This window comes from Sorex fumeus, unplaced genomic scaffold, assembly GCF_029834395.1.
Source record: "Sorex fumeus unplaced genomic scaffold, SorFum_2.1 ptg000240l, whole genome shotgun sequence".
NCBI lineage: Eukaryota > Metazoa > Chordata > Mammalia > Eulipotyphla > Soricidae > Sorex > Sorex fumeus.
The window spans coordinates 6,311,605-6,333,870 of NW_026606297.1; the positions used below are offsets into that span (position 1 = coordinate 6,311,605).

The following is a 22,266-nucleotide window of genomic DNA, read 5'->3' on the forward strand; positions in this document are numbered from 1 at the left end:
GTTCTTCTTTGTTCAAGACCTCACTAATCATAAGCGCTTGGTCCTCAAGGTGTGAAAGATAAGAAAATTGTGACAAGTGACACAACCATATTTGCATCAGATATTTTGAATGTGCTTTTTGTATATTCATCCTTAAATACCCAAATGGGGTTTAAACTTTGCCTCAAAGTCCATAAAATGAACAAATACGTAATTAGTTGTTCTGGTTGATTTTTGGCTAAACCAGATGTTCTCAGGCTTTATTTCTAGCTCTGAGAAAACTACTGATTGGGCACCAGGGAATCCCTTGGGATGCCAGGGATTGCACTCAGGAGCCAGCTGTGTGCAAAGCAAATTTCCTACCTGCGGTATCTCTCTCTTTAATAGTTCCTTATGTTCATTCTTGTAATATATTCTCTATGCTCTGAATGACTATTAAAATATTTTTAAGAGGATCTGGATATATAGTATAGCATTTAAGACACTTGCTCTACAAATATGTAATCTTTTTTCTCAAATGCTCCATGATTATAAACTAAAATTGATCAATTGATCATGTAATAATAAGCTCTTGTGATTAGACAAGTTTTTCCACATATTCTGGTATCACCTTTACTACTTTGAAGCAACAAAATGGTCTAAGTCAATATTGGCTCTTTCCTCTGATTAGTGAGATGACTGAGGAGATTCACTAACATCTGAAGACAAAAAATATGAGAGCGAGGATGCAGGAATGGGAGGATATTGAAGCTTCAACTCACTAGTTTTTACGTGATGTTCAGGATTTTTTATGCCTATTTTAATATTTTAATCAAAAATCAAAAACTTTAGAAACTGTTTATTCCGATACGTTTATTATTCTGTTCCTTTTCATCTTAAACTGAAGTTATATGCATGATGGATATCATCCCATATCACTTCATACTTTAATCTCATTTTCATTTTGATTGGAAGTAGATGATTTCAAACTGTTTTCAATGTCATTTGTTGTTTTGTTTTTATAATCATAATCTACTATTAAGCTTTTCTAGTAATAAATAAATTCATCCTTTGTACTTATTTCTAAAATGTCCATTTTTCATAATTGCTTTTTCTTTTATTATAAAAAAATTCTATCAGTTTGAAAGTGTTTATTCATATTCAGTATCTGAGTTATAATTTCTACCCATTTATATAAATCAAACCAAAGTACATCACTTTTAATATCCATAGACATAGTTTTTCCAATAATTTCTTCTGTGAATTCTTGTAATATATTCTCTGTGCTCTGAATAACTATTAAAATATTTTTAAGAGGATCTGGATATAGAGTATAGTGTTTAAGACACTTGCCTTGTACATGACAAATCTTTGTTTGATTCCAACATTGCTATACAGACTTCTAAACCTCTCCAGAAGTGATCCCTGAGCATAGGCCAGGAGTGAGAGCTAACAAGTTTTAGATGTGGCCCCTGAACTAAAAAACATGTTTTTGATGAATGCTCTTCCTTAAAACTAATAGGTTTTCTTGAGAGGAGATGCATCTCGAAACTGTTTCTTATGAGCTTTGTTGGGACCTATTTCAAGAATATGATGTTGATTTGATTTAGAGTGCTTTAATAATTAGTTTTACTTGGAGTAGCACTGTAGCACTATTCTCCTGTTGTTCATCGATTTGCTCGAGCGGGCCCAGTAATGTCTTCATTGTGAGACTTCTTGCTAATGTGTTAAGCATATCGAATCCATCAAGGGTAGCTTGTCAGGCTTTGCCCTGGGGGCGAGGTAATCTTAGTAGCTTGCTGGCTCCAAGAGAAGCATGGAAGAATAGAACCCAGCTAGGCCGGGCTAGCCGCTTGCAAGGCAAATGCCCTACCATTGTGCTATCACTCCAGTCCTATCTATATTTCAAGAATTTAGATAGGAAAGTATTTGAAGACCCATCTTTTCATATCTAAAACCCTTGAGAAAAGAGAGCGAATGACAGCAAGTGAAGAGACTGAGTACCAGAGAGACAACTGTAAAGCCAGGGATGCAGGCAACCTGCATACCTGCATGCATGCGTGCACACATGTGGCCGCACACACACACACACACACACACACACACACACACACACACACACCCCTATAGACAGGGAAACCTTTGGGATTTCCACCCTGCCCTATTCATCCTTCATACCAAGAGAGAACTATGCCAGTCTTGGAGATACTCTTGAACTGATGGTTGAGAGTCTGATGCACCATCTCATCCTGACTCTAGACTCCAGCTCAGACAGAGTAGCAGCAACAAATCTAAATAAAGAACCAAGGCAACAGATAGCCACAAAAGACCAAAAAGATCCCAAACAACCTCAGATCTTAGCTGCCTGGAGAAGACTTCAGGACAAAAAATTCTCTGACTCTCAAATGGCTGGAAATAATCACTTGAACAGAGGCTGAGAGATTCTGATAGGGGAAAAAATGGCGTTTATTCAAGTTGACACGACAAAGTTAAAGAACGCAAAGCAAGTTTGACCTGTTCAGAATGGACGAAGCTGAAAATTAGACCATTGACCTTGAGACAAGGTATACAACTCCATAATAAAGAAGAAGCAATATAAAATAATTGAGAGAAAGGAAGAGAATCTATGAAACATGGTTGACAATATAAGGTGGAACAACCTCAGAATCAAACTTGTTCCCACAGGAGAGGAAAGAGAGAATGTGAAACAGCTGGTTAAACAAAGGCTAAGTTAGAACTTCCTCAACCTGTAAAAGGAAACTCATGACTCACAATGGAGGCCCCTAGATCGCTAATCTAAGTAATTCCCAAAAGAACACAGTCTAGATACACTTATTAAAACTACAAAAAAACAAAGTTATGAACGACTTAAAGTGTCAAGAGAAATAAAATCATCATATACAAGATAAGAAGCACAAAAGACTTACATCAAACTTTTCCCTCAAACAAAACTACAAGCTAAGAGAGAAAGATCAAACCTATTCAAAGCACTGAATGCAAGACATGTGATTAATAATTCTCTCCCCTGCAGGGTATTCACTCATATTTGAGAATGATAAAAACGTGTCCAGACAGACATAAGCTGGGGACATTTGTCACATCTAAATCTGTTCTTCTAGAGATACTAAATGGTCTCATTTATTAAAACAACAAACACACAAAAAACCCAAAGATCAAATGGCAAAAGCAGCCAACATACTCATAAAGAATTGGAAACAAATTCATTCATATCAATAATTTCTCTAAATGTCAATAGAGTGAACCTCCAGATGGGGAACACAATCCAACCTTCTGCTGCTTATAAGAGAAACATTCGAATTACCCTAATAAACTCAAGCTCAAAGTGAAAGGTTAGAAAACAATCATATACAGGCTAACAGACTGAAAAAAGCAGAAATGTGATAACTGTATCAAACCTTAACAAATCCTTGGTTCTACTACTCAGGAGAGCAAAAAGTTAAAATCTAAACCTATAAACATTTGTCTTTCTATGACATTGGAGAGAGATTCATTAAATGGAGTAAGGAGAGACTGCATTAGTGTTAGCAAAGCTGAAATTTTACATAAAAAAATCAAAAAAGAAAGACTCTGATTTTTCATTTCAAACCATGCTTAAAGTCAATCCAGAGTGTACTAAAGATATGACATTAGTCTAAAATTAATTAAATCCTCTGGGAAAAACATAGGCATGACTCACTATTACATGGATCTCAGAGGTATTTTCAAAGACTGAATTCCATTGACAAAGACAAAAAAATCAGAAACAAATATAAATATTACTATACAAATAAAAAAGGATTTGAACACCAAAAGAAAATTGAACTAACATCTTCTAATTGGGATTGTACGGGAGGCAACTTTCCAGGCCTACATCAGAAAAGGGATCACATCTAAAATGCATAAAGTGTTCACACATTTCAACTATGTCAGAATAAACTAATAGCCCTTGAAGAACAGGGAGAGATAGACGCTTCCATAAAGAGGAATAATATGGCATAAAGAAAGTGTCATTTCTTATAAGAGATAGGCAAATCACACCAATGAGAATGGCATATATCAAAGAGTTTGGACACAAGCAGTGTCGGTCGGGATGTGGTAAAACAAGACCCTCATTCTCAACTCACTCATTATCAGGAATGTCATCTAGTTTATGGAAAACTCTATGGAGACTTCACACACAAAAAAAAAGACTAGAGATTTCACATGCAGTGAAATGTGAAAGCTTTCATAATGCAGTGATTCTTAACATTTATTGACCAAACTCAAAGATATTAAATTCAGAAAGATATATGTATATCTGCTTTTATTGCAACATTGAGTACAACATCCAAGATATCAAACCAACTCCAACATCTAACAACAGAGAAGTTGACAAAGAATTTGAATTATATGTACACCATAGAACACCACACAGTGAAAAGAAAAAAAGATGGAATTTGAAGCTATCATGTTTAGCAAAGTCATAGTGTAGCACTGTAGCACTGTCCTCCCATTGTTCATCAATTTGCTGAAGTGGACACCAGTAACGTCTCATTGTTGTTACTCTTTTTGGCAGACTGAATACGTCACTGGGAGCTTGCCAGACTTTACTGTGTGGGCGAGATACTCTCAGTAGCTTTCTGGGCTCTCCAAGAGGGGTGGAGAAATCAAACCCGGGCGGGCCATATCAGTCGCATGAAAGGCAAACACCTGACCCACTGTGCTATTGCTCCAGCCCCAAAGTCATAGTGAGAAAGATTAATATTGGATGATCTTTCCCATCCTGGTATTTAGAGAAAAAGTGAATAGAGGGCTCAAAAGATAGTACAGTGGCTAAGATCTTGCCTTACCCCTTAGAGTGCAAACCTGAGTTCATCCCTGACAGTCCATACAGTCCCCTAAACCCAGCCGGAAGTGATACCTGAGCACAGCAACAGGGGAGAGTCCTAAGCGATGCTGTCTTTGGCTCTAAAACAAAACAAAACAAAACAAACAACAACAACAACAACAAAATACAGGAACAAACAATATGAAACTATGACAAATCCTTCACATTGGATTAGAAATTAGAATTTAGATTACCCAGTAGTGCTTTGAGGGAATGAGGAGTTTTAAGATTTAAAAAAAAAAAAGAAAGAAAAAACCTTGTAGAAATATAAAGACAGTAGCAAAGTGTATTGGGTACTTTTGTGGTAGAAGAGTATTTTTTACATCAAAATCATAAATATTAAAGCTATTATAATCATGCTACCTAAACTATACTTCTATTATGACAACAATGACTACTACTACTCCTATAGCTAGCCAAGGCAAGAGAAAATTCCAGACATCATGTAAACCCTTTACAGATCAATTATATTTTTAAATTTTATTTTATGTAGCAGAGTTTATGAACATAATATTATCCTTTGGCTAGTTGTTAGCTATAGAAGTAATAATTATATGAGATAAAAATTACTAATAGTAATCATATTCTTTAAGGATTTGGGGAAATTGAAATGTGTTTCATTTTCCTCTTACAGTGAAGTTTCCTAATAAACTCTTCTGATAACCATGTTTTCAGTATAAATCATTTCACTGTCAAACTGTATATACTTGATTAAGCACAAGCCAAAAAAAGAAGAAAGCATGAAACAAAATATTTGAATATTAAAGCTGCCACCAATTACTTTCTTATCTAATTTGAATTGTGCGGTAGCTAATCATATTTTGGCACTTTCTTGCCATCAAAGCATTTCATGAAATTATCCCATTACAATGTTTTTTCTCAAAGGCAAAATTAACATGAATGACAGTTTAATTGACATGTTTCTTTTCCTTTCAATGCTACTGTCAATTAAACAAAATGTACCATATATTGATATTCACTTTTGTTAATTATTTGTAAAATTGTAGCTTCTGATTTTTGTTTTCACATTTCAGTTTCTTGTTTAGAACTATAATTATTGCCAGCCTGGGTAAACATTTAAGCCTTATATTCAGAGGAAGTTTCTTATATTTTTTAGGTTGTAAATGCTTAGACTGGTCACTTTAAAATTTGCTTTTAAGTCATTTTTGAAATTTTCTCTTACCATGTATTTATCTTGGTGAGGCAACAAACCTGTGAATCCTAAGCAATCTTCTGGAAGGTAGAAATTAATTATCTATAGATTATTCTCTTTCAATCTGCTTAGATTTAGCTATACCCTTTCACTTTAATTTAATAAAAAACATTATTACTAGAGGGAAAAATTAGTTATTGTTGAGAAATTAAGAGTACTTTATATGAACCTTTAATTCATTACAGAATGCTTAAATGATTACTATGTCAAATCAATTCCTTGAGCAGGGACTGAATAAGCATATCTGATTTCACATCACAGGCTACAGCAGCCGAAATTTTTCCCCACTGTCTGATTCCCCACTGTCTCGCTCACTTCTTTTATTCCTTTTTCTTTTACTGATGAGGTGTTTTCTAGGCTAAGCCATCTCTTTGTCTATATTTGTATTGAAGATGTTCACTGCTTGATACGTAATCTAATTCTACTGTTAAAGGCTAGAAAGGAAATAGTTTAAAACTACAGACAATGTGTAAAGACAAAAAGCAAATGATATGCAGAATTTAGTCCATGGTTTAGTTTGTTGCTCTAGCACTGCTTTGAAATGAAAATAATCTGAGGTCTAAGGTTTAATTTCTGTTTCTCACTTCTACATGATCACTAACCCCATAATAGTTGTCCCATAAATAGGAATCTCATAAGTAGTTAAATCTCTTTCACCCATCCTTTCACCAATGCACATTTTCCACTACCAAAACCCCAGAATACCCCCCATCCCACCCCTCCCCTACGTGTGTCACAGATGATTTCCACATTATTCTCTCTCTACTTTGATTAGACTCAATATTTTGATACCAGACACACTATTACTATTCGGGGTCCCCCCACCCCCCCCCACACACTCAGACCTGCCAAAAGGGAAACATTAGACAATTTGTTTTCTTTTGCCTATTATGGACAGTGTATCAGGTCCTTAATAAGTAGCTGGAGGGACTGTTTGTGGGCACAGCAACTCAAGGTCTCATTGGGGCAGGGGAAGACAAGGGCTGGCTTCACCCCTATCCAGTGAGGCCTCACTTGTCTAGAATCAAATCTAGAATCCGATATTATTTTAAAAACTGCACTAAATAAGATTTACTGAGAAATCATTGGGTTTTACGATGAATATTGGTCCTGGAAGGATACTGCAGAGGTATCTCTTAATGGAATAGAGGACATCACTTTTCTTTTTTTTTTTTTTCAGTGATTTGGTTAAAAGAAAAAAAAATCCTAGACTAATTACCAGAAGGCTGTTCATATTGTTAAATGTCCCTCACTGTCATTAAATTGCATTTTATTGTCACACTGAGTTATTTCCAGACACAGATTTCCAGTCCTTCATCATGTTTGGGTTAAAGATCTCATTAATTCAGCAGACCTGCCATTTTGTCTGTCTTTCAGCCTGTTTGCTTCATGGAATATTTTTCATCTTGATTGATGGCTATAATCTATCAGTGTCCAGTCACTTGGAGTTAGTTTCCTTAACACCAGGGATTGTTTATACCCATCTTCTTACCTCTCTGCCGGACACAATGGAAAGCAGAAATGAAAATTATCTTGAAAAATTTAAGTGCCATCTTGGTTGAATTCCAATGCAAACAATTGGACCTCAAAGAAGTCCTTTGCTTGCAGGGTTTTATATAGACACAGCTGTTCTCTCCTGATCACTTATCATAAAGCAAGAGACAATTGGGTGAAGGTGCAGCTTTTGTGTACAAAAAAATAAATAGAACAGAGCAAATCAGGAAATACAGTCCCACAGCTGGAAGGTAACTTTAAAGAAAAATGATGTTCATAGCTATCCTGCCAGTAGCTGGCGAAGCAGTTTTTATAAAACATATTTAATGTTTACAACCACTCAGAGGTTAGGGAAAGAGTAATACTTTGAAAATATGTTTAATGTTTTGAACCACTCGGTGGCCAAAAAGCAACTCTTGGCAACATATATTTAATGCTTAGAGTCATTTGGCAGTTAGGAAAAGAGGGAAGTTCTTGTTAATTTTTAACATTTATTGCTGATCAGTGGCTGCTAACCCCTCTATGAGAGCAGCATGGTTGATGTTTAGGGGCACAGAGCGCAGCTACTAAACAATCCGTACCCTTCTCTCAAGGCCTCACACAAACTGTCAATAGCGTTACCTTCACAATTGCACTACTAATAAAAGCATAGGAACCAAACGGAGAAAGAAAATGCTCCCCAAGCACACAGTCATGACATTCTACGGCCCTAAAAATAGCTCGACCATACTGTGTGATGTGGACATTTCGCTGCTGACACTGGAGAGATCACCAGGCGTTGCTCAATTTCATCAGATGTGTTAAAGCGACTCAGCAGATTGCAAAGCAGAAGTGTAATCTGATAATTGGTGTCTCTTACAAATCAACAGCTTGTCTTCACACATTAAGGTAAAAGAGTACACTACACCAAAGAAAATGTAAAGCGGGCTTAAAGGTTCATTAGGTTTTTAAAGAGAAGAGGTAAAGTTTGTAGCAACGGCAATACTAAATACTGAGCTCCAGTGTCAGGCAGAAGGAATATATAAAAACAGAATGAGATCATTAACTGGGACTTTCATATGTTTCATAGTCTCCTAGTTTCATAAGAATGATCATCAAATTATTACCAAGATTCATCCCTATTTATTGAATGTGTGTTTTTTCCAGGCATTGGAGTATATAGTATAGTACATTTACTCCCTTTCTATTTGTAAGAACTATGAGAATAATGTATTTTTAGTTCTCAATTTTGAGTAAGGAAACAAATACACACAATTAGGAAATGGCAGGAAACTCACTAGATCAACTCACTAGACTAGAACACATTACCAAAGGAGGTTGCTGTCTTTCTCTCTAGAAGTCATTTCTTTAAAAAACAACTATTAAAATAAAAAATATAGCTCACAGCATGGGCTGGAGTAATAGCACAGTGGGTAGGGCATTTGCCTTGCATGTGGCCGACATGGCCAACCCGGGTTTGATTCCTTTGCCCCTCTCAGAGAGACCGGTAAGCTACCGAGAGTATCTCGCCCACATGGCAGAGCCTGGCAAGCTCCCCATGACATATTCGATATGCCAAAAACAGTAACAAGTCTCACAATTTGTTGTGAGTCGTTACTGGTGCCCGCTAGAGCAAATCGATGAACAACGGGAGGACAGTGCCACAGTACTACCTCACAGCATAAAAAAGATATTTTCAAAACCAGAATCTGGGTGGGTGGGTTTGACATTGCCAATATTTTTAGTTCATCTTCAACCTATAGAACAAAATATGGAATTAGCCTAATAAATTGATATCCCGAGTCAATTATTTCTAGGAACTCCCTAACATTCTTTAGGAATTTAAGACAGCCCCTTCCTCTTTTCTGACCTAGAAGAATTCAGTCAAGGAGCCTGGTATGGTGTGAGAAGAAGGTTTTTGAGCTGCTCAATGTATGAGGTGGATGATTTAATGAGAGACTGAAAAAAAAAACAATAAAGAAGGTAACAGACCATAAGCAGAGTGAGGGGCAGAGGAAACTCTGAACTGTGAAGACAGAGATTGTTTAGTATGATAAAAGTATAAAGGTACGTGGGTGGATAGGTAAGTAGATAATACATAGATAGACAGCCAGACAGCCAGACAGATAGATAGGTAAGCATGTGACCATTCCAGAATCGAAATTATACTGAAATCTATGCATGGCTTCAAAGGAAAGATCAAAGATGTGGCAAACAGGAAAGCATATAAAAAAATTAAGACCTGGAAGTGACTACAAAGCCATACTTTATGATCTTAGATAAGGACCCTGGGAAGTGGCTCAGGTGGTTTGCCTGTCTTGTGTGCAAGGGGCCTTAAACTTCATCCCCAGCACCAGCTCACATTGTCAAGAGTGTTGCCCATGACTGCGAGTATGATCCTTGTCACCAAAACAACTGCAACCTCTAATACACTCCAACCATGTGTGAAATTCCTGGTACTACAGCAGCAATGGGAATAATAATAATAATAATAATAATAATAATAATAATAATAATAACAAAAGAGAAAGACTAAGAATATGTCATTGGTTTGTTTTCTTCCATGAGAAATATTATTTCAAGATACTAACAGTAATTATAACTCAATGATCTTCTCAGCAAATGATAAAAATTGAATTCATCTGTCTTCCTGCCTATAGCATGTCTCTTGAGTGATACTCCTACCGTGTCATATAGATCTGGTTATGGAAGTACAATAAGCTTCCACAAATATTTGCCATAGATAGAGGCATTTAGCAGAAGACTGCATGTGGATTTAAAGGTGTTAAACTCCTCAACACTGTGAGAAAGTAACTTAAATCGAATATCCAACTAATGCATAATCATCAGATATTTAAGAGAATATATAACCGTAACTCTTTGTTACTCTGGTGATTTCAGAAAATTAAGACCACATTCATAATGTCCAGATTTGTCTCTGAAGAGTAACTATGATTAGGGGCATATCTGGATCATTGGGCAATTTCTTTAGGTCAGAGTAAAAGCACTTTATCATCGAATATTACTTTCATAGCATATTGGAAATAGCACAAGTTAGTAACAAAGTGACCTTTTGCTTAAACAATTCAAAATTGGCTAAAATTTTATTCAACTTTCAGAAACTAGTTCTTTATATTAAAATCTGTACTTTCAAAAATCTGTATTTTTCTCAAAAATCTACCAATTTTACTCACTTCTATGTTCATTTCTAAAGGCATGAAAATTTGTACTTTTTGTCAGTACATTTTAATTCAAATTCATCTATCATATTTTCATATGTATTCAATTTACTATTCCTCAATTGACTTTAGATAATAGTCTTAGTTTCAATGCCCTGATGTTTCTCAACTTTTATAAGATAAACACTTCCACTACATGTATTTTTAATCTTCCTCATTATTCTATTTTACTTAAAATGTAATAGAAAAATGTCAATTATTAAGAAAAGAGAGCTGTTTCCTACAGATCTCAAATTTAATTGTATAAAACTATCAGCAAGATTTACTGCAATAGCTATACTATGTGACACACAAAGGTGAGTTTGTGTGTTATAGGAAAAGCACAATTTTGATATTCCAAGTAAAAATATGTGTAAAGGTAAAAGGTAAAGGCCCTCCCATTGATCGTCGATTTGCTCGAGCGGGCCCAGTAACGTCTCCATTGGAGACTTTGTTGTTACTGTGTCTGGCATATCCAATACTCTCGGTAGCTTGCCGGGCTCTCCGAGAGGGGCGGAGGAATCGAACTCGGGTCGGCCATGTTGGCCGCTTGTAAGGCGAACGCCCTACCGCTGTGCTATCGCTCCAGCCCGTGTATGTATATATATATATATATATATATATATATATGCATAAAATCCCCAGATAGGATATAAAAAAAAGATTAAGGGATAAATATGAGATACGAATGCATGTGGGTCCTGGGACCAAGATCTCCAATCCTGCTTGAATCAGGGCTGAGCATCCTCCACTCAGATCCTCCATCTTCCAGTAGGCAGGGGTCACACCCACCAACTGCCTCCTGCACCAGGTAATCCCATCAACGGCCACGATGCAGAGATATAAAACCCAGCTCCCAGAAGAGAACAGCGTAGAGTCTCCTGCCCCCGCGCCTGGCTGTCCTATCCGGGACCCCTTGAAGGGGGGTGGGTTGAGTTTCCCTCCACTCCCTGAGCAGAACCCCAGCAGCCGAAGACTTCCAGAACCAGCCACAACCATTCTGAGAGCACTCTCCACACGCATGAAGGAACCAGCAGAGGAACACAGGCATGTGGGTCCCGGGGCTGAGATCTCCAAGCCTGCTTGGATCAGGGCTGAGCATCCTCCACCCAGATCCTCCATCTTCCACTAGGCAGGGGTCACACCCATCAACTGCCCCCAGTGCCAGGTAATCCCATCAATGGCCAAGACCCAGAGACTATAAAACCCAGCTTCTGGACACGCACAGCCACATTCGTGGCCTTGCGACATCTTATTATTTCGTTCTTACTTTGGATAAACTGGCAGGGTACCGAATGTAACCTGCCCACATGGCAGAGTCTGGCAAACTCCTCGTGGTGTACCCAATATGCCAAATACCAGTAACAATGATGGGTCTCATTCTCCTAACCCTGAAAGAGCCTTGAATATGGCACTTTTTAAAATCTCAGGACTAGGACAAAGGAGATGTTACTGGTGCCTACTCGAGGCAATCCATGAACAACAGGATGATCATGGTCATGATCGTGATGAATGCACAGTAGTTTTAGCTAGTTTTACATTGGTTGTGTAAAGCAAAAACAATGAGTGCCACAGATATAACCCTTGTGTTTTATAATTTATGTCTATATATATTTAAGGAAACGAGCAGAATTGAATATATATAGATATGCTATATGTTATATATATACACATATGCAGGATTACTGGGAATAAAAATATAATGCTTGTTAACTACTTATATAATTAGTAATTACTGGAGCTTCTTAATGTGTAAAACGTATGTTATTTAAATGTAGTCCTAGATTATATAGTTGAGTTCTCTGTATTTGCTGAGAACCATTTTAATTAATTAGTGGAGTCAACTTGTGGAGCAAGGCGACAGGCACTGGAGCAGATAAGACCCAACCTTGTAAAGCCCTGAAGGGTGGCCTAGCAAGAGGGAGGAACTGGGCAAATTTGCCAAGAAGAGGATGTCAGCACTGGCTGTCCGGCCTTGAGCCTCAGTCAACCTCCTAGCCATAAATGTCAAAGACACAAACTATCACGTACGCTTAAAGGCAGGTCATCCTAACCTCAGCATCAAGCCTTGAATGGGACTGAACCCAGGCAAAGCAGGGGAGTAAAGGTAATAAACCAATAATGCTGAACTTTATGTGATTGGACCTTCCTGTAAGCTGAGACCCTCTATGAAATATGTGTTTATTTTCCAATACAGTGAACAGCCATTGGTACTTCCACTGGATGTTTCTTCTCACGCCTGTTATCCTTTGCCCAATGTCCAAGCACCTGACCCAACCTGGTCTGCATCCTGGGCACCCTGAGGAAAAGCACTGTTCCCTAACATCAACTAAATAACCAGTGAGAGACTTCAATAATGGCACATGGTAAAACATTTGAAAGAACCAACATTTTTATAGATCTTTCTGATAACTCATGTTTCATTACAATACCTTAAATATTGAAAACACTTTTTCTCATTAGCACCTCCCTACCCTGGTTTTCCAAATGTCTTTCTTTCTTCAGGTTCAAGTGAGCTGCATCTACTATGTGATGCTTAAATTCTGCATCCCACGTTTGGGGAACTGTACTTTATTATTACCTTGTCATAATAACTGCATAGTATTTGGTGGTAATGAACATTACCTCCAGCTCACAATGCAAGTTAAAAGAATTGTCTCTTGTATGATACATGTACAAATTATGTATGAATCCTCTTTGAGGCTACACATAAAGACATAAAGTGTTCTTGTTAAGCTGTAAAAAAAAAGAGAAGAAGAAGAAGTGTTGCAAAAGGCTTTGAAGCATATGGTGGAATTTAGGTTTTCCTACTCACCCACAGGAGACATTTCTGGAACACTAGCAACATAAGGTCCATCCAGAAACTTTGGCTCATTATCATTAATATCCTGCACTTTGATGATGAATTCTGATTCAGGCTCCAGGGGCTTTCTGGTCTCTATGTCCACTGCCTGAGCACGAAGAGTATAAAAAGGCTTTTCTTCTCGGTCCAGGCTCCTTATTGCATGAATGTCCCCTGTGGTCTCATCAATGGTGAAAACTGTGCCAGCGCCATCTCCTGAGAGGGTGTACTTGACAGTGCCTTCTCCCTTGTCTAAGTCAGAATGGAGCTTTGGGGAGTGAGAAATCAAAGAGAAGAAGAGGGAAAGGAAGAGAGAGAGAGAGAGAGCATTAAAATGATTGCCCTGTGTTTTAAAACAAACTTGCAGTATACATCTTTAACAGAAAAATGGAAGCCCTTATTCTTCTTTTTTTATATCAAAAATAAGAAATAAACAAAAAATAGATTAATATCTAGTGAACCGCTAGATGATTCTCATATACCACAGAGTTCTGCCATCTGACTTTAAATTTATTTGACATCACATGCATAAATCATATATTTTTCAGTCAATTTTATTTTCTCCTACAATAAAGAGATTGGAAGCTTTCAAATACACCAAAATCCATAATTAGAATAACTAGAATACATGTAGATAATTATTTTGAATTGTGGAATGTTTTATTATAAATAAAATGTACAATTTTTGTTTACTCACTGCTTCATTTTAAGTTATTTTTGTAATAAAATTAAGTTATTGCCTGAAAACAAAACCACTTGCTTGACAAACTCAGTAAACAGAAACTCAGTAAACAGCGTTTTCACTTGAAAGGAAAGAAATGATTAGCGAACACAAGATAATTTCAGTGATGTATGGCAAAAAATCTGATTTTAATAGACTCATATAATTTAATACGTCATTAATTCAATAAGTTATTCAATATTCTTCCACCAAATTATTGGTAGAGTCACTGATTAGCCTATAAAATTCACACAAAATGATTTATGCAATTTTTATATATTTAAAAATTAAAATATTGAATTATTTGATATTCCTTTTATTTAGATAAACACATCTATAATTCTTTACCATAGGAAAAGACACACACATATAGCATAAGAATAGAACAAAATAAAAGATAATTTAGATTTTTGACTGTAATTATTCCTCATAGCTTCTTGGTTTATTCAGACAGGCTCAATTCTCTTACCAAATTTGCTAAGAATAAATTTTTCTTCTTCAACACATAAGAAAGGCTTTGAAACTATTTAACATTCCATAAAATCCCACTTTCAAATACACAGCCTGTGTATTAATTTGATTTAAAAATGAAAATATAAGCACAACTGCAGCTAAATTTACTCTTCAACTTGATATTTTGGTTCACATTTGGCAAAATGACATAATAACATACACTGTTAAATGTATTTTAATAAAATTAAGCAATAGAAAAATAATTTTTGAAATTTCAAATTTCAGATTCCAAATTAAAACTGTCCTGTTAAATATACGCAATACAGTATCGATTAGTCTTTTAATTTCATGTAACTTTACAAAACAAGCAAGTCTCAAAGCAAAATAAACAAGATCATATATTTGATCCACTTGCTGATGGCAAATAATAAGCAGTGATGCTATTTTGGAAATAAAGATAAAATTCTAGGATCCTCAGAATGTGATTCAATATAGTTCTTTGTTTAAAAAATGAGGGTGCTCCAAACACCCTTTATTTGGTGTTCCCTTCTCTATCTGAGCTGCCCTTTCCCCTAGAATAACCGGCTGGCCTCTAAGCTATGGAGTAATCCTCCTGGTGTTGATCTCAGCTATTCTTGGGTATTAATCTCACATGGACTGAACATGTTTGCCACTCAATGCCTCTTTTGCAGACCACAACACCCAAAAGGAGAGAGAGAACAAAAGGGAATGCCCTACCACAGAGACAGGGGGGATGGGGGTATGGGGGTGGGAGGGATATTATCCATGGTGGTGGAAAATGGGCACTGGTGGAGGGATGGGTATTTGATCATTGTATGACCGAAACCCAAGCACAAAGATTTGTAAATCTACAACTGTACCCCATGGTGCTTCACTAATAAAAAATAAATAAATAAATAAATAAATAAATAAATAAGAAAGGTTTATTTACTCCTAGCTTGCTAAGGACTTTTGTACATTTTCAATAATAAATTAATGTCTCATTTAAAAAAATGAGGGTGCAGGGGGCCACACTCAGTGGTACAGTAAGAGGTACTTTTATCTCTGTGATCAGAACTCACTCCTCACATACTTGGGACCATATGGGGTACTGGGAATTAAAGCATGTGAGTCAAATACCTTAACTTTTGTATTATTTCTCTGGTCTTCCAAATTTATTTTCATTTAGCAAAACCAATAATTTTTATATTCAGGTGACATAGAAATTTTAACAAAGCAAATGATTTTTTCTGCTCTATGGAAGATTAAAATAAAATTTAGTTGCTGCCATAGCTGTCTATCTTTTCTCCTCATTTGAACCTGGGTTTTACAGATGAAAACTGCAGAACGAATATATGAGAACACATTAAATTTTGAACTGAAATTGAAATTGATTAACATAAAGCTTTTGAGAGGATTAGAATTGTATAGCAGTTCATTGCATGATAATACAATAAAGGAGATTTGGAATATCCTCTTTGAAGACTGGCAATATTTAAAAGTAGATATTCAGTGCTAATTGAATCAGACACATTAGTATCTAGGCTCAGGTACGGCTGTTTTTCTAGTAACAAATGTAATACTGAATGATGTTTACTTAGTTAAGTATTATCTTATTAAATTTATAGAACATGAAAATTATTCACGATCATAATCCTCCTGTTGTTCATTGATTTGCTCGAGCAGGCCCAGTAACGTCTCCATCGTGAGACTCGTTGTTACTGTGTTTGGCATATTGAATACGTCACAGATAGCCTGAGAGTGTGCCAGGCTTTTCTGTGCGGGCGAGATACTCTTGGTAGCTTGCTGGGCTCTCCAAGAGGGGTGGAGGAATCGAACTCGGGTCGGCCATGTTGGCTGCATGCAAGGCAAATGCCTTTCCCGCTATGCTATCACTCCAGCCCTAAGTCAGGAACACTGAATCCAAATTGAGATGCAGATACAAAAGTCCAACCTGGGCGCACAGTGGCTTTCCGGGAGGCCGGGGGGGGGGGGGGGGGGAGGGCAGGCGGACATGAAAATTACTGGAACAGAAGATATTATGTAATAAAATGAAAATATAATTTTACCCAAAATTATTTCATGATTTTACATGATGTATAATAATATAAGTATGAAGACGAAGACATTCATGTTTCTATATATAACTAAAAGGACGTATACATAAATATATTCATATATAAATTTTAATTATATGTACCAATTTCTAAAAGCTTATGCATGTATATTATATAAAATTAAGGCCTTATTTTAATAAAAGAATACCATAATAATTTTCAGTATTATTTAACATTGGGTTGGAGCAATAGAACACTTCAGCGAGTAGGGTGTTTGCCTTGCACATGGCCAACCCAGGTTCAATTCCTCCGTCCCTCTTGGAGAGCCAGCCAGCTACCGAGAGTATCCTGCCCGCATGGCAGAGCATGGCAAGCTCCCCATGGCATATTCGATATTCCAAAAACAGTAACAAGTCTCACAATAGAGACATTACTGGTGCCCACTCGAGCAAATCGATGAACAATAGGACAGTGCAACAGTGTTATTATTTAACGTTATTTAAAATTATTTGTAATATTTACATTGCATTCATTTAAATCATTTATCATTTATAAGCAATGTTACATATACATATGCTTTCTTCCCTTCCTTCCTTCCTTCCTTCCTTCCTTCCTTCCTTCCTTCCTTCCTTCCTTCCTTCCTTCCTTCCTTCCTTCCTTCCTTATTTCCTGGGTCACAGCTATCAGTGGACAGGGATTAGTCCTTGTTTTATGCCCAGCATGCTAAACAAGATACTTAAGCCCCAACGATCTCTCCAAAATATATACAAATATTTTTGAAAATTTAAACATGAATGATTCTATGCATTGATCTCTATAGATGAAACCACATTCTCCAATATTTCGGCAAAGGAATTCAGGCTTACCCAACTTTGTGATGTTCTCTCTGACTGTCATTTGCATAGAGAATGAGGGAAGGCTAGAGAAAGTGGATTCACTTGACTTGCCTCATCTTTGAGTTGTGTTAACTATGAAATCGCATGATATGATTTCACCACAGACTTCTAGCAGCACATAAAAAATAACAATTCCAGAGCATAAAATCATTTCTCTTCATAACAACTTAAAAATAACTTTAAGAAATGTTTCTTTGTACAATTATTAAAGAAAAAAATAAAAAAAAAAAACTAAGTGCTGACTCTCTTTGCTGACTGAAGCAGCCAACTCCTATAATATCATCTTTTAGTACTGACACATAAAATTCTTTCCAGAAAGAGCCTGCTATAAATGATGGATGCAGAAATATGCACTGTCCAAGCAGTTGTTTTGTGGAAGTGTTGTTGTTATTTTCTGGTGTTTTCTAAGTCATCTCAGATGGAGCGTGAAAATGAGATGCCAAGAGAGGCTTAAAAAAGACACAGAGGTCGAACTTCAGAGAGTGAACAAATAAGGATTTCACTCTATCAAAGTTTTGAGAAAGCTAAGTTCAAGTTAAGTATTTACTAGCATCTATCTGATTATATTTTAAAAACTCTAACTCTGAAAAAAGGAATTTATTTTTATTTTCTCTGGGTTTAAAAGTACACATAAAATAGTGAGTGCCTTTTTATATTACTATGTCCAGAGGTGATTTAATTTTTATTTGAATTTTCCTAGTATAAGGGCTGACTACCAGGCATAAGAAGATGGAATATAATATGAGAAAAAAATTTAATGTAAAATTTAGCATTTGCCTAAAATCCAAAAGTATACTTAACAAATCTTTGAGTTAGCATATAAACAAAAAACTATGAAATGCATTGTACTAATCGTTTGTACATAGGCACTACAAAAAAGCCCAGACTATTGAATAAATCTTTTATTTTCAGTTTTTAATGATTTGCTGTTTGAAGAAATATTTATTTTTGCACAAATTAATTTACCAAACATTTTACTCAAAAAAATACAAAGACATTTTAACATCAGACCATGAAAGAGCTTATAATAAACTTTACCCTTTGATTCTGCAGAATCTGTTGGATTTTTACACTTGAATCTTACAAGTCAAGAATGCTGTGTGAGATTTCTCACACATAATTATTGCCTGGGTATATCATGCTGAATTGGAAATAATTTCTCCTCACTAAAAGACATGCATCTCTTTTCTTCTAGAAGCCAATAGTTAACTGATGTCTGTGTGACTATATTTGCTTTGGAATGGAACTGCGTTTTACTTATGCTTACTTATAGTCCTAAATGATTTACAATTATATTTTTTTCTTGGCATTCTTAATAACAGCTCTAATTACTGTCTCACGTGTGTTTTTGCACAAATATAACTTCAGTTATAAAGTTTGTGTTTTTTTTTCTTCATTGGAATGAGCCTTTAGTATTTTTTTTAATTTTAAATTCAAAAACTATTTCCCTTCAGCATAAAAATTCCCTCCAGTGATTGTATCTATGATAATTTTCTGTAGTGTTTTCTCTATTGTCTTTCTGTAATTCAATGCTGAATGTTATGTCACATGTTCTTCAATGTATCATGCACATTTTGTTCGATTATTAATTTCTAAATAGAAACTGCGAACATTCTCAAAATTTATAATTGTTTACCTATAGAACACACATACCTACACCAGAGATATACTGATTATTTCTTTACTTTATTGACTGTAAATTTATAATAGAATCATAAACTTATTTCCTAGAACATGAGTTTTATGTTCTATAATCTGTGGGTTTATGAATGTTTTTTCCTTCAATTATTTGTTAATCCCTTCAGGATTTCTCTTTATGTTTTACTATTTGAATCTCTGTCATCAGCCTCAGGACTGTCCTTCAAATGCTCAATGGAACTCAGCTGTCTTTTCTATGAAAATTTGAGCTCTTAGGCTTAATTTACTGAGTAGAGTTTTATAATCAAATAAATGACAGGAGACTACTTGAGGGACTGTTCCTTCAAAAGAGAGAGGAATCAATTATGCCTCTCTTACAATGTCCAGGATAGGCATTTTCCCCATTGTGTTAGCTTCTTCTACTTCTTTTTTTTTTAATGAAACTAAAGTTAGCTGAGGCCCTATATTTTCTTGCTATGCCTCTGGTCCTTCTGCTATACTCCTAATGACACTGAAGAATATTAGGGTCTTATCCACGTGTAGGTTTATTTATCAACCTTTCTCCTTTGTATGTGAACCCTCTCTTTTTACCCCTAAAGATACTGCCATCCATTCCTCATATGAATGAACTCCCTTTTAAGATCTAACGTGTCTGAAGTTTAATTCATGCAGTCTCAGAAGAATGCAGAGAGATAGAAATGGGTTTCCCCTACCTTCACCCTCATAAATTCACTCCTATTAATTTCAGATATTATTTTGCAATTTTTAAATTATAGTGATATGGAGCATCAGCCAAAGAGAAGGACAACATGGAGGGCGGGACCCGCAGATCCCGAAGGAAAAAAAAAAAAACAGGTTCCAAAAAGAGCCGAGATCATCGGGAAGCCCCAGATGGGGTAGGTTTCGCATCCCGCCTGCCCCAGATGGAACCCCGGTGACCAGAAGCCTCTACAACCACAGCTCGAGTATGCAGGAACTAGGACTTTTCCTCAAATCTCCCGGGACTACACCTCCCAGGTAACCTCTGATTCCGGAAGTCACACCCACAGCCCGCCCCCCAGCGCCATACTTACAGCATCAGCCAAAGAGAAGGACAACATGGAGGGCGGGACCCGCAGATCCCGAAGGAAAAAAAAAAAAAACAGGTTCCAAAAAGAGCCGAGATCATCGGGAAGCCCCAGATGGGGTAGGTTTCGCATCCCGCCTGCCCCAGATGGAACCCCGGTGACCAGAAGCCTCTACAACCACAGCTCGAGTATGCAGGAACTAGGACTTTTCCTCAAAACCGCGTGGCCGCTTGCGCGGCCGCGCGACATCTCTCTACACACAAAGTGATCCATATATACAAAGTAAACCACCCAACGTTTCTCTCTGAAAATCATAGTTAAGTTTGGAGCACAGCCACAGCCCCAGAAACACAAGGACTTAATGCAGAACCCAGCAGCTTGGAGCAGAAAAGTGAATGGGCTATGCGTTAATCCAGGCCATCATGACTGTCCAGAGGGGAAAGGGTGTTGCCCCATTCGCCCTCTCCTCTCTGGAAAGAAAGATGGCGGCCACATGGGAGCCTTGTGGACAGCAGGCATGAGCCGGGGGAGTGGGGGTGACTAAAACCTCATGGGAAGGGGGCCGTTCCGGTCCGTCCTTCACACCCTACCGAGGTCACCAGTTGCCCCCCACGAGCGGCTCTCCAGCACGGCCACAGCCCCAGAAGCACAAGGACTTAATGCAGAACCCAGCAGCTTGGAGCAGAAAAGTGAAAGGACTATGCGTTAATCCAGGCCATCAAGTCTCCCAGAGGGGAAAAGGGGGTTGCCCCATTCGCCCTCTCTTCTCTGGAAAGAAGGATGGCAGCCGCATGGGAGCCTTGTGGACAGCAGGTATGAACCGGGGGTGTGGGGGCGACTAAAACCTCATGGGAAGGGGGGCGTTCCGGTCCGTCCTTCACGCCCTACCGAGGTCACCAGTTGCCCCCCGCGAGCGGTTCTCCAGCACGGCCACGGCCCCAGAAGCACAAGGACTTAATGCAGAACCCAGCAGCTTGGAGCAGAAAAGTGAATGGACTATGCGTTAATCCAGGCCATCTTGGCTGCCCAGAGGGGAAAGGGTGTTGGTCCCTTCCACCCTCCTCCCTCTGGAAAGAAAGATGGCGGCCACATGGGAGCCTTGTGGACAGCAGGTATGAGCCGGGGCTGTGGGGGCAACTAAAACCTCATGGGAAGGGGGGCGTTCCGGTCCGTCCTTCACGCCCTACCGAGGTCACCAGTTGCCCCCCACGAGTGGTTCTCCAGCACGGCCACAGCCCCAGAAGCACAAGGACTTAATGCAGAACCCGGCAGCTTGGAGCAGAAAAGTGAATGGACTATGCGTTAATCCAGGCCATCAAGTCTGTCGGAGGGGAAAGGGTGTTGCCCCATTCGCCCTCTCTTCTCTGGAAAGAAAGATGGTGGCTGCATGGGAGCCTTGTGGACAACAGGTATGAGCCGGGGGAGTGGGGGCGACTAAAACCTCATGGGAAGGGGGACGTTCCAGTCCGTCCTTCACGTCCTACTGAGGTCACCAGTTGCCCCCCGCGAGCGGCACTCCAGCACGGCCAAGGCCCCAGAAACACAAGGACTTAATGCAGAACCTAACAGCTTGGAGCAGAAAAGTGAACGGACTATGCGTTGATCCAGGCCATCAGGTCTGTCCGGAGGGGAAAGGGTGTTGCCCCATTCACCCTCTCCTCTCTGGAAAGAAAGATGGCGGCCACATGGGAGCCTTGTGGACAGCAGGCATGAGCCGGGGGAGTGGGGGCGACTAAAACCTCATGGGAAGGGGGACGTTCCGGTCCGTCCTTCACGTCCTACTGAGGTCACCAGTTGCCCCCTACGAGCAGCTCTCCAGCATGGCCACAGCCCCATAAGCACAAGGACTTAATGCAGAACCTG

At 38.0% G+C, this 22,266-nt stretch overlaps 1 protein-coding gene across 1 annotated transcript in view; it reads right to left on the reverse strand.

Moving 5' to 3' along the window:
• The window catches only part of CDH12 (cadherin 12), a 436,383-nt gene that overhangs the window by 213,914 nt on the left and 200,203 nt on the right, over positions 1-22,266 (reverse strand). Inside the window, exon 3 of the mRNA XM_056108950.1 lies at positions 13,545-13,839. Coding sequence (XP_055964925.1) covers positions 13,545-13,839 — 295 coding nt within the window. The remainder of the gene's footprint in view (positions 1-13,544; positions 13,840-22,266) is intronic.